This window comes from Tinamus guttatus, unplaced genomic scaffold, assembly GCF_059628265.1.
Source record: "Tinamus guttatus ecotype Peru unplaced genomic scaffold, ASM5962826v1 Tinamus_guttatus_pri_ptg000470l, whole genome shotgun sequence".
In the NCBI taxonomy this organism is placed as follows: Eukaryota; Metazoa; Chordata; class Aves; order Tinamiformes; family Tinamidae; genus Tinamus; species Tinamus guttatus.
Genome location: NW_028289004.1, coordinates 662362 through 675568, shown reverse-complemented (window position 1 = coordinate 675568; position 13207 = coordinate 662362). Strand labels below are relative to the sequence as shown.

At 46.3% G+C, this 13207-nt stretch overlaps 1 protein-coding gene across 2 annotated transcripts in view; it reads right to left on the bottom strand.

Moving 5' to 3' along the window:
• Positions 1 to 212: 212 nt before the first annotated feature.
• The window catches only part of NHS (NHS actin remodeling regulator), a 237064-nt gene continuing 224069 nt past the window's right edge, over positions 213 to 13207 (bottom strand). For both annotated transcript variants that reach the window (XM_088532724.1, XM_088532725.1), the window contains exons 4-8: positions 9777 to 9969; positions 6859 to 6990; positions 2651 to 5611; positions 2007 to 2133; positions 213 to 871 (exon numbers count right to left, since the gene is read on the bottom strand). In XM_088532724.1, the coding sequence (XP_088388850.1) occupies positions 244 to 871; positions 2007 to 2133; positions 2651 to 5611; positions 6859 to 6990; positions 9777 to 9969 (4041 nt within the window). In that variant the 3' untranslated portion in view covers positions 213 to 243. The remainder of the gene's footprint in view (positions 872 to 2006; positions 2134 to 2650; positions 5612 to 6858; positions 6991 to 9776; positions 9970 to 13207) is intronic.

The window sequence follows — 13207 nt, the reverse complement described above, 5'->3', positions numbered from 1 at the left end:
CTTAGAAAACGCAAAGTAATAAATAGCTACAGCTTTAGTCCTCTGTTTCCCCAGCATCTTATCAACATGAACACATTTAACCATTGATATTGCCCTGCGTTTTTTTTTTCTTTTTTTTTTCTTTTTTTCCTTTTTTTGACTGCTACAGCGTTGGCTTCTTCTATTCACATCCGCACGCGGCCCGAGCGGGTTCGGCGTTCCCCGGTGTCACCGGCGGTGCTGGGCCTCCGGAGCTCGCGCCGCCTACGTGGAGCTCTGCGAGGACCGGTCGTCGTGCGGGCTGCCGTCCGAGTTCTCCGTGTCCCCTTCGGAGATGGCCTGCATCGGCGTGTTGTAGAGCCTGCAGCGCACGCTGTACCGGCTGCTGCTCGCTGCCGGGGGCGCCCGCGAGCGCCCCACTCGGCACGACGCCGACATGGAGAAGCTCTTGGAGGAGAACCCTTCCGCGTTGACTCTGGGCGAGCAGGGCGAAAGCGGGGACGACGCGTCGGGGCTGCCTGCCTGGGGGGACTCCTCTGGGGCCGCAGGGGCGTCTGCGGGCAGCTCTCCGGGTGACTTGGGCAAGATGGGGCTCTTCAGGATCTCCGTGGCGGACATCCGGTAGCTAGAGTCGGACCGGCTGCCCTTCTTTAGGAGCAGCAGCTTAAACTCCTCGTTGGATGTGTTGGACTTCTTGGCATTGCGGTATATGAGCCCCGGGGACCTCTGGCTGCTCGCGGGCGACGCGCCGGCAGCGGCCGGCGGCACAGTGCTGGCAGGGGCGGCGCTGCTGGCTGGTGCCAACGTGTTGCTGCTCCCGCACGTGCCTCTCAACCTGTTTCGTACGGACAGGTCTCCAGAATCCTTCCGTCCCAGCACTTTCCTCTTGGATCTGTAAAAGCACAAAGGAACATGCACTCCTGGATTATCTGCAGAGAGGTTTACAGGCTCACCACATTTTGATATTATTTTTGGTATTAACTAGAGTTCTCCTAATCCATATTGTCAAATATGAGATGTGGGCAGTGACTGATGCCCCTTGAAACAAGAATAACTCCTGTGCAATGAAAGAGGCACTGAGTCACAACATCCACTTCAAATTCCCCCAGCTCTTCCAAAACAATTTACACCTAAGCAGCACTTTATAAAAGCAGTGGTGAACACGGGATCTTTGGCTGGGCCAATACTCATTGTGACCTGCTCAGCACTATGAAACTGCAGCCATCAGCTTACCTGTGATAGCAAATATCAGCTGAATACAAAACACTCTGCCTTTGGTGAGATGCATTCTCTGAAGCAACCACTTGCTCAACAGAACTGAGATGGTGAGCAGGATGCAGAAACCACTGCGTGCCCTTTCCTTTAGAGACGTGTGTGTTTGTTAGAGAGATCGGCCTGACAGTATTTGTAAAGCACCCTATGCTTGCCGTAAAGATGCTCAGTATGCAAACAAACAAAGCTAAAATAAAGCAAATTTTAAAAGCTGCCTTTTAAGAAATTAGTACAGTAAAATAAAGCAGCTGGTGTCAGGACAGAGAAAACTGAGATGAAGAATTTCATATTAAGTCAGCAATCATCATGCAGGTGTGCGCTCAACCACAGGTTCTCCTGGAAGCCTGACAAATAAACCTGACTGAAATCATGGGGCCGTAAAAAGATGTAACTTACTGAAAAAAAGACTAATCTCAACGTTTCAATCAATTTAGCAAAAGATTGTTCACATGAGAGGTATATCCACATGGGACAGATGTGGGCAGCCCCATGTTCCTCTGTTTGTATTCCGCCTCAGCTGCTCTCATAGTTATCTCCAGACTGTTCTCAGATCACCCCAGTACCACCAAGGGGAGGCACCAGAAAGACCAGGACCAGTGATAGCAGGGTTACTTCTGCCTGAGTCCTAGCATCAGACCAACTGCTGTAGAGCGCAGACTTAACCAGAATAACCGGCTATCGTTAGGGGGTGTTTGTGCAATCTAGGAGAACGCGGTTGCATTTTACAGTTTTTGCTTGCCCTAACATTACATCACCTGTGAATAACTGCAAATAGATCCTCAGTAGTGCGCGGTTTATTTGGAGACACAAAAACATCCTCTGTCTCAGCCTGAGAATCTTCACTCAATGGAGAAATTATGGAATCATCACTCGGAGAAGGCTCTTAAATGAGGAAAGAAGCCATGAGATGAGTCAAATGCTTACCATGTTTTACAACAGCACAGCTATTGCAATCCACAAGTTCAATTTATAACTGAATTGCCGGTATATGTACTGTAATACATACTTTATCGTCTAATCGAAATATCATATATATTGAAGCACATAAAGTGGGTACTGCTAGGATCTAAACCCTGCATATCTGGTTTACTGTGCAGATGCTTTCAGCAGCTCTGCAGCTGTGATAACAAGGCCCCCTTGTGCAAAGGGCTACTCCTCTTCCCTTTTCTACTTTTAACTAAAATGAAGTATAAGGGAAAAACAAGTATCAAAAAAATACATTTCTCTGAAAATATTTCCGGGCTGACGAGTTAGCTTAAAGATCAGGAGAACGCTGCTGAAATCTCCACAAGCACCTTGATTTACGTTTGCACATAGGGCCAGATACTTTTCAAAGGTGCACTAAATCACATCCAAAACTGTACAGTCAGTTATAATATAGAACGAGTTTACAACTGACCTTTCAGTGAAGGCTCTTCCGTGCTCCCCAGCATCTCATCTGCCCTGCTGTTATCAGAGGCACTTTTGGTCGTAATACCTGATGCAATATCATTTTCCTGCTTGGAACTTTTTTCACTGAGTGAATTTACTGTCGCTGTCTCTGATTCGTAGCAGATACTCCCAGGCACACGGTGGCTTAAATCAAGTTGGTGCTTAAGCTGATCGCTAATGTCAGCTCCCTCCGATGGAGATGAGGTTTCACCCACAGGTTCAGATTCCAACTTTTGTTCAGAGCCTCCAGTGAACTCTTGCTGAATCTGCACTTGGCCAAGGTTGCTTTCCTGTTCTGCTCCCCAGTTAGTTTTCTTTGCTTCATAATCATTTGTGGGGACAGATGAGCCTTTCTGAAGCCCTTCTGTAGAAATAGCACAAGTCTGAGTTAGAGCGTTTTCTGGCAAATGCTCTGTGGTCGGGTGCATTTGGTCTGCCAGGGGTTTAATTTCAGCCAGACCCACATTTGCTGAAGTGACAGTTTCCTGCTCACAGTTACTCTGTCCACTGAATGAGGAGCTTTTTTCTAAAGGTGGTTTTCCAGGGCCCGTTTCTGCTGGGGAGGTGTCAATATATGACACCATGGCCTCCTCGGTGGCATACTGACGTGATATTGGCTTCTTAGCTAAGAGCGGCCTCATCTTGCCCGGAGAGACATCGCTCCCCAGTAGCGCGGTTTCTTGTACGCAGAGCAGCTCTGTAGTGATAGCTTTTTGCTTCACCTCTTCAGGCTTATTAACGGACCTAAGGTGAACAGATTTTAGAACGGAAGGTGTGATGGCAAGGGCAGAAGGAGGATTGGGAGTCAGCGCTTCTCCTACCATGCTCTGCTTGTTGGGGTTGAACGCATGCAGCTGGTGCCTGTGAGCAAATGGTTTGTTCAAGACATTGTGAAGAGCACTTAGGTCAAGATGAGTGGGAGGTATAATGGGAAGCTCCAGGTCTTTGCTTGCAGGCACAGTGCCGTCTTTGGACAGCGGCTGTGGCTGCAGTGACGACTTCCTTTCTGGTACTTTTGGCTTTCTCTTGCTGCCGCCAGGAGACAAAGGCCCAGAGAAGAAAGCTGTTGGGAAGGAAGAGGTTGGCGTTTCTGACTGGCTGGAGTATCCACTGGAGGGTGATGCTAACCCTGCCAGCTTCTCTGGGGAGGCCAGCTTAAACTCATTATCGACAGAAGGGAGGGATGGGGTGGTGGCCCTTGATCCGGACTGTGATGTTTGGGATTCAGAGCTCTCTGGGGATTTGATGCACTCTATGACTGTAGTACCCGTAGCAGTGCTTGAATTGGATAAAGACCTATAGGGATCATTAGATTTCAAGTCATTTAGAAGCCAGAGATCTGCATAGTGGGATGGTTCAGCACCTTCATCTTTAAACGACGGAATATCTGTGGTGTCAAACTGAGTGTCCTTTAATCCACTGTCATTCTGGTTTGCCCAGGAGAGCTCCTGTTTGGTTGGCAGATTAGAGTTTTCCACTCTGGAAGGTGTGTTTGAGAACTCAAGTGGCAGCTTCATTTCCCTGGAAGTGTGAGATACATGCTGCCCACTGCTTATCTTTGGTTCTTTCTTTTCTGGAAGATCCGTGCTGCTCTCAGATTTCCTCAAAGACGAGCTGCGTTTTGGTGGGGCTGGCTTTGCCTTTGGTTTCTTCAGAGAGATGCTCTGCCTTCCTTGCCTCCTGTGGTTCATGCAGTCCTGCCAGGCGCACTCAGTGAGGCTGGAGGTCACACTCGTGTTCTGGCCACTCTCAGAGCCCGCGGCTGCATAGTTGCAAATATAACTTTTATTACCCTTGAGACCACAGTCAAAGTGCATGGAAGTATAGTATCCTTCTGTATCCACGGAGAAGTGTGAGCTGGTGTCTGCCTTGTCAGACGGGCTCTTCTCGAGGAAGCTATCGTAAGTGGCCATGCTCGTGAAACTCGGGCACCCCAGGCTGTCGGCCTTGGGGCGCTCGGGGCTGAAGTCCTGGCGACAGGAGGCGTCGTGGTGGTGGTGCAGGTAGTTCCACTCGCTGTCACTAGTGTTGCTGTTGTTGGGGTCATCCAGTAAGTCTGCTACTGTGGAGGTGAAGGAGCTTGCCCTGTGGCCTCTGACCTTGTCCAGGTGGTCGCCAAACTGCTCTGTGATGAAGACGCTGGAGTCCTCGTTGGCATTGGGAGCGGTGTTCAGCGACAGCTCGGAGTCACAGTGCGAAGAGCCCGTCAGCGGAGGAGAGGCAGCAGGGGGAATGGTTTCGGATGTCTGAGAGGGGCATGTGGAGCTGCTCCCACTCCAGTTCCCACTGGAGGACTGGTGGTCATCTTTCTGGTCCATGTGGCTGCTGAGCAGGACTCCTGCTGTGGAGATTGAGTGGATGGGGCTCCCAAAGGTATCCGAGTTGGAGGAAATCTCACAGCTTCCTGAATCTGCCATCCTTGAGAGCCGTGATCTGCCTCTCTCACCGATGCTGTGATCTGGGCTGTGCAAGTGCTGAGGACACGTTAAACCTATGGGCTGATGTTCCTGTGAACCCTGTTTGTTCATGACCTCCTTCCCCTTTCTCGGGATCCTTTCCTGGCTTGCTAGAAAGCGTTCTGCTTCGTATGCTGAGCTTTTGGCACTGGCATCCTGATCACCCTCGTTGGCTCTCGCACCCTCGCGAGGAAGACTCCGTGAGCGGATGCGGTTGCTCACTGCGGTAGCAAACACGGCATCTCCGTTGTCTGCTAGCACCAAAATGTTGCCAGCAGAGTGTGACAGGGAGGCGACGACGCTCTGCCCTCTCTGCGCTCGGATCCGTCTTCGGGAGGGAGCAGCAATGAGGATTTCCTCAGTCTGGCACTCCGAGTCCCGCGTGCCCGACCTCCGGTTGGCGGCGGCAGCAAAGTCCGGGTTCGCATGCACAATCACATTGCGTTCTCTTGCCACCGGCGATTCATCGGAATCTAGGATACACGTAAACCCGGGTGAGATACAGCTCCGCGCCTCCTGATAAAAGACGACCCGCAGAGCAGCCCGAGAAGCATATTTGTTGACTTTTATTTCTTTTTATCTTGCTGAATATTGCACCAAATTATCTTTACTATAAAAACTTTGGGAAGCAGACCTTATCCCAGTAAGGGGGGAATTCTCTTAGTCCTGCAATGTGAGCTCGGTTCTCCTATTTCTGCAACGTGATCTCACACAGAGCTGATCTTGCCGTGGTAAATATTAAGATAAAGATTAACTTTTTAATTTTTTCTCACTCCATTTCAACCAGTAAATTTAGTTTTAATGCCTGGCAGAACATTCCGTAAACTTTTATGAATAATTCTGTTCCAATTGTATGTCTTTTCAGAATTTCCATCATAGTCTTCTCTAGTACCAAGAATATTTGCACAGTAACAGGATCCTTGTTTCATAGCTTCTCTGGTTGCTTATTCCCTATGATAAACACATTCCTTCTGTTTCTGATCAAGTTGCACAGCAACTGACTGAGATATCGGAGCTATCTTCATTAAGCTCCAACATTAAGAAATAATGATCCTGTTAGTTTAGCTTTGGGCTAATATCAATTTTACACAACATTTGTCCGCAAGAAATTTGCTCCTAGTTTATTTAGAAAAAGGTGAGCTAAGCCACTTGGTTTCCTGCAAATATCCTTGGTAATAAAGAATGAGAGGAAGGAACTGCAGACAAGTGTGATGAATAAAAGGAATGTTTAGCAAAGTTTTTGGTAGGGTGCCAGCAGCTGTCTCGCACATGAATATCCAACTGATCAGCTGAGTGAGTTATCCGACTGTTGTGACAGCTCATCAGCTTTCTGAGCAACATCTGCCATTTCTTTACCTTAAGACCCACCTCGTACAAGAAAAAACTTTCACTTAATCTAGTTACTTTTTATGCACATAACTATGGATTTGTAACAAAAATAAAACAGAAAAAAATAAAAGTAACTGATTAACATTTACACGATAAGAGCTGAACATGTACATCTATATTACTCGGTAAGGTCTCAGCATATTAAGACCATATGGAGTAATATAGCTTTGCTTATTGTAGTAACTCAAAAAACAGACACATCATTCCCAAACTCCACAACCATTTATTCTTTCAAGGTTTCATTTCTTTGGAAGGCTGGCTATCAGCTCATATCCCTGCAATTTAAGTCGGTTAGAAAGCTATCTACGGAAGATTTGTATTTATACTACACCTATTTCTTGTTGCACTCTTCTGGGGATGCCAGAGATGGTTTTCCTCCTCCTCAACTTTCGTCTCCGCTGTAGTACAGATTGTGAGTGAACAAGAGAGCAGCGTATACTAGCCTCTCTGTCAAAACCAACTCCTGCAACCCATAAATAGGTCTCATTAGCCTTTAGAAATAGTAAACAATTTTTCATGGCTGGAACACAGTGGAGGTATGTGAGCTTGGATTAAGCCTGTGAATAAACATAAGGGAGCCCTTATGCAGCTCTTATGTAAATTATATTACAGTATATTGCAGTTTTACATCTAATTCCAGCTCCCTCTCGGCAGCCTGGTTTGCCAAAAATAACAGGAGGTAAAAAAAAAAAAAAAAAAAAAAGGAAGAAGGAAAGAAAGAAAGAAAAGAAAGTTAGGAAAGAAATAGTGTTGAGAGCTCTTGATAGCAGGCCATTTTTTTTCTTGTGGCTATTTATCCATCTGTCACAGCGACAGTGACAATAGCATGTCTGCAAAGAGTCATCTGTTCCTTATAGTCTGGCTCATTTTACAAAACTAAGCACAAGAGAACAGTTGAGGTTCTAATGCCATATTGCAGCAGTTTGGCGCTACTTGGGGGACCAATATGCAAAGGGTGCTAACGTTTCAGAAAGGAAAAAGACAGCTATAATGGGGCCAAGTCCACGTGCAAGTTTAGAGAGCATTCTTCTTTACTATTATATATTGTCAAGCAGGAAAGGAATTGACAGCTAATGTTTTCATGTATCAGTTAGTGACCCTATATTCCCAGGTGTGCAGCACATCGCGGGACACGCGGGAGTCCATGATGGACAAGGAGACTTTGAGAACAGTATGACACATTCAAGGACCTAAATTTGGGTTTAGGAGCTCAAGTTCATGTACACATTTATTCATAACTGGGGTCACACGGAACAGGCAACAACGTCTTATTTTCTTTATGCTCCCATGGCATTCCCATGGCAAGGTCTCCTTCATCTTGCTTTTTACACTGTGATCAGTATAAAGGTTGACCAGTACCTTCCTGCACTAGCTTTTGGCACAAGCAGACGCTCACGCTCTCTAAAGCTGGCATGGGACTGGTTGAAGAAAATGTTCCAGGTCCAGAAAAACACTAACATAAGGATAGCTGGTACAGTGGTTTGTAATCTTAAGGAAAAAAAAACCAAACAAACAAAAAATCAAAAACAAACAAAAAAAAACCCAAATGAAATAAACCAAAAAGAGTGAAAATAAAAAATCCTGGTAGAAATCTCCATTTTTATAGCGTATAATTATATAAAACATAATTATACACAGACATACACATACATATTACACTACATAACAATGTAAAACATTAAAAAGTAACTTTCTTGTAAAAGTTCTTCTTGAAATCTACTACAGTGAGATAGAGGCTTCAGACAGATGTCCTGTAACCACCAATGCCCCTAGAACAAGCAGAGGAAGAACTTTCTTTAATATGGAACAGAAGTGCTGTAAACTCTATCAACAGTCATTAAAAAAAAAAAAAAGTGAAAAAAGTGAACATTTCTCAGGGTTGGGAGAAGCTTAAAAAAAAAAGCGGGGAGGGGAAAGAAAAACGGAAGCAAACTGTTAAATGGATGTCATTCAGCATCACTGCGGGTGCTCCAGCAACCGTGTGTTACCGGAACATGCTCGGTGTGCCGGCGGCACGGGGCCGCCGCCGAAGCGCAGAGTGGCGGAGGGGACGTCACCCTCGCCGTGACGCGTGCGGCTATTCCCACCAGTGCCAATGAGAATGAGACACATAGAAACAGCCAGAAGATTACATACCGTTCCCCATCGGTAAAACTGAGCAGTGGGAATTGGGCTCCAATGCAGGGCACGCGGAGTCTAGGCAAGAACCGCTATTACTGGACAAGTTAGCATTGGCCCCAGACCTAGTGCTGGGCTCTCCTCCACGCCGTGGGTCAGGGAGCAGCGGGGAAAACCTACTGCCCTGGTCACCCTTTACAACGGGATTTCTGCATGGGGCGCCCAGTGTCTTGAGGGGCATCCAGCCCCAGGCGGCTGTGACCTCCTACCCCCCCTCATTATTGGAAAAACCCGATTAAATGCAAATATTGGCTCTCCTCTTTTTTTTTTTTCCTAGCAGTTTATATTCTGATAATGGTGGAAGCGAGCCCACTTTATGCTCTTACATTAATGAAAATTTGGTGAGGAGAACTCAGATAAATTTTATGTTTACCATAGCCCTCTGGAAAGAGAGAAAGAAAAAAAGAGAAGAACAGCCTGATTTTTTTTTCAGTCAGGAAATATGTTATCTACCACATTTAATAAGTTATATATTTCCTGCTTTTATAAACAATTTCTTTTTCAAATAAGTAAAACATATCCAAACCTTACATAAATAAAAGAAAATGCCATTACTGTACCTTCAGCATAGCAGCATGTAAAGAGATCTCAGAGCGATGGTTTGCATGCTACACAGTCAAGACTTGCATGTTTAAAGCACTGCAAATAGTAGCCTATATTCTCTAGTTTCTCTTCTCCTGCTACACATGATAATCATATGATTAATTTCTGTGGCTTTCCGCATTATTTCAGTCAGCTACATTCAAAACGTTATCCAAGGTCTTTGGACTCAACGTTATATGCACAAGAAAAGTACAGTGCTTTTGCAGGGAACCAATGTAATATTGCACTGTATAACATGATTCAATAGCTATGGGCCAAATTAACCCTATGTACAGCTGCAGCGACTTTGGTGGACACACGAGGGATGCATTTAGCCCTCCGTCTGCTACAGTCTTAAGCCTCAAGCAAGGGTCTTTGCCCACAGACTGTCAAATCCAGTGACTTAAAATAAATTAAACAATGTAAACACTCAACCTCCCTTGAACCATGCAATAAATACAAAAAAAAAAAAATAGAAGAGATTTGTACCAGTGACATTGATGGGGATAATGCAAGAAGAAATCACTTGGGCATCTTGTTTCATTTTCTCCTCTGGAGTTGGCAGAGGTAGTGCTTTACTCCAATTGGTTTGTTTATCCAGTGTAGAAGGGATATTATGTATTGGATTTTTCGGCCTCTGCCCTAACATGACATCTGTATCTTCGTCCTCTGGTGGATGGGACTGCAAATGAATACATTCAGAATCAGTGACTACCATTCAGGCATACAAGGCTACTTTTGAAACAAAGCAGACATACAGAGCAGAAATCAATTACAGGGATGCGATGAAGACGTGCTAGATAAGGCACACAGTACAAGCTAGTCTCCCACAGATGAATAACATACAGGTAATGAGGAAAAAAACAAACTTTCCACATACTGAAATCAATTCTGTGTATTTACAGTGACATTCGCAGGGCATTTTTCCAATCAGAAAGGCATGTCCTGCATGTCTGTGCATTTGGTCCAAGCACTCACTCAATAAATACAGCGTTGGACATGTGAGCCCTCCTTGACACCCGCAGCCTTGTGAGCATGTGAGTGTGTGTATGATTGCTAGTGAAAACCGGCCCCACAGGAACAGTCGCTGGAGGACAAGCGCCAGCAGGCCCAACGCTTTAAAAAGATCCATCCACACATCAGAAGACCATTTGCATTTTGTTTCATTGAACTAAGGCTACGGCCAGAAAAAGGGTAGAGCAGACCAACAGCTACGAAGTTGCAAGCAGCAGGTGTTGACAGTGTTGGTGTCAGAAGGACACTGACCAAGGAGAAGAGCTGACACCAGGCGAAACGCAAAGTATTATTTAGAAAGCGGGCAAAAGTTTAGAACTTGCTACCCAAAACAGTGAACACTGAAGATGAAGAAACAGAGAAGCAGAAGAAACACAGGTGCTTTGTTTTCCTTTGGAAGAGATATCAAATCCCCAGGCAACACTCTGTCCTACGCTGTCCTCCAGCAAGACAGAAATATGTTAAGCACTTTTTCTCTGGGTATCTAGCTTTTGACACCTGTTTTTAAGACTCTTCTAGGGAAAAAAAAATAGTATCCATTCTGTTTGGAAGGGATGGAGGGGAGAAACACTTACCTTCGCCTAATTTTCATCCCTTTTGCAGTTACTGCATTCTCCTATGAGCCCTGACAATTCCTCAGCAAGGCCGGCAAGCCTGCCCAGTTCCCTCTTTTTACAAAAATAAAGCGCAATATCTTTCAGGCTGGCTTTCTTCGCGGTCCTGAATTCCCAGCTGCTTAACCACCAGGCTTCCCCCTCGTGACTGCTGTTTACACTTCATGTGCCCGTTTTTCATCCCAGTAGCAAAAGCAGCTAAGGCCAAATCCCGCTCGGCCCCTCCTGGGGACCGTGCGTAGCCAGCAGCTGTTTACCAGCACATGCTGGCCCCGGGCTGCCGCTCTGCTCCTGCTATTGCTCCTGGCAGGGTTCGCACAAATCCTGCGGGAATTCATCCTCCCGAGCTCACCAAGCAGCCCTCGGATCATACGGCAGCAGCAGCTACTGAAATACTGGAGGACGCTCGCTTACCTGCTCAGCGGCGCCGTCGGGAGCACCCCGGGCCCAAGGGCACAGTTGCTTCCTGAGCGCCCCCCGCTCCGCGAACCCCCCTTTCTTTTTCTTTTTCTTTCCCCTCCCCACATACGATTTTAGCAAAACATTGCAGCCTTCCTTCTCCCTCTGCGGCTTTTGTGCCCATCCCCAGCGGACGTGAATAGCTCGTCTAAACTTCAAGCACAAAAGACTGCGTTTCCTAGGAAACTCCCCCCCCCAAAAGTTTGATGCATGCACGCAAAAAAAAAAAAAACCACCCAAAAAACAACAACAAAAACCCTGCACACAGGCGCAGACGCCCACGCGGGGGGAGCGCCTGCGTTTGCTGCCCACGTCCCTCCGAATAACAATGGCCGGGGGGACAAAGCGCCCGCCGCGACCCGCCTGCCGGCCCTGCGCCCGCCTCGGCCGCTCTCCGACCAGCAACGGGATTAGCGCCTTTGCAGAGGATCAACACGGGCTTTGGTGCTGGCATCCTCTGGACCATTTCTTACCGTTCAGGAAGAAAAAAAAAGAAAGAAAGAAAAAAAAGCAGGCGGTTTGGCAAAAAACGTTGCAAGAAAAGGAAATGCAATTGCTAAGGCTTCAGCCTGCCCTGCTTTGGGCCTTTACAAAGCGGCAATAGGAGGAGGGGGCCTTGTGGCCATGAGCTCCTGAAACCGATCCAAGACGAAGAATGAAAGAAGGAGAATAAAAAGTCACTGCTGTGCCTTACTGACACGCGAGAACAGAAAAGGCTTCTTTTTAGCCCGGCGCAGTAAAGTTAGCAAGTGAAAAGCAAGCGAGAGGAAGGATTGGAATCTGGAAGGGAGAAGAGTGGGACAGGGCTGTTCATTGAGAAATGCTTGTTTTTCCAGTACCTTTCTACTCCATGGGGCCATGTGGCAACACTCAATTGGGGAGGGCGAGCGGGTGCTGCTAAACTATAAATGTGAGATGTAAAAAAAGAAAAAATAAATTAAAATTAAAAACATGCACAAAATGTTTCTGGTCAAAGCACATCATTTTTATCTAGACAAACTGGCATCAGAGGCAAAACGAGCTGAGATTTCCACTGCTATTTCCAATAGGCTGGCTTGTTCCCCAGAAGAGACTACTTCTCTACCAATGCAGCCCTGTCTCATGCAACTCTGCCTGCAGAGATTTCTGGACCCATGTGAAATCTGTGCTGATCTTGCTTACTCAGATTAGACACCGCTGCTGTGAAATTGGTTCAACCTCCTCCATGTATGACTGTGCTGAAGTTGTCCTAAAATTGCCGTGTGTTGATCTGGGATATCCTGAACTGACTGAAGCCAAATCAGCGCAAGGCCCTTATCCAACTGTGTTACCAAAGATCTATTTCATAAGGCAAGGAAATCTGTTGCCTGATCCATTGGAGCAATCGCTGTCAATAGGACTAGTCCTGAGGATGATTTAGCAAATAAGATTTCTGATTTTTTCATGTAAATGGCTACGGTTGCAATCAGTCATGTCAGGCTGACAACAGACAACGACAACGCCAAACAGGTATTTTGTGTCTTTCTATAGCACTTGAAAGGGTAAAGAGAGATGCCCAGAATGCCTTAAGTCCCACTTGCTCCCTGGAGCTCTAAAGTCCTTTCACATTGGGAACTCCGTTTTATATGTTGTTAATGTCCTACTTTTCAAAACCAGTGAGGAACAACATCTTTTGAAACTAAATGAAAAAGACAAAGAAAACATGACCCCTGGTAGCACTGAAATGGTGTAGCAAGGGTTCCTGCCAAGGATCTGGGGACTTATCTGTGGTTCCCTTCTTGCTAGCTAATAGACCTGTCAATTGAACCTATGGCCATTTTCCTCCTAATCAGCAGCAGCACTACTGTGATGGAT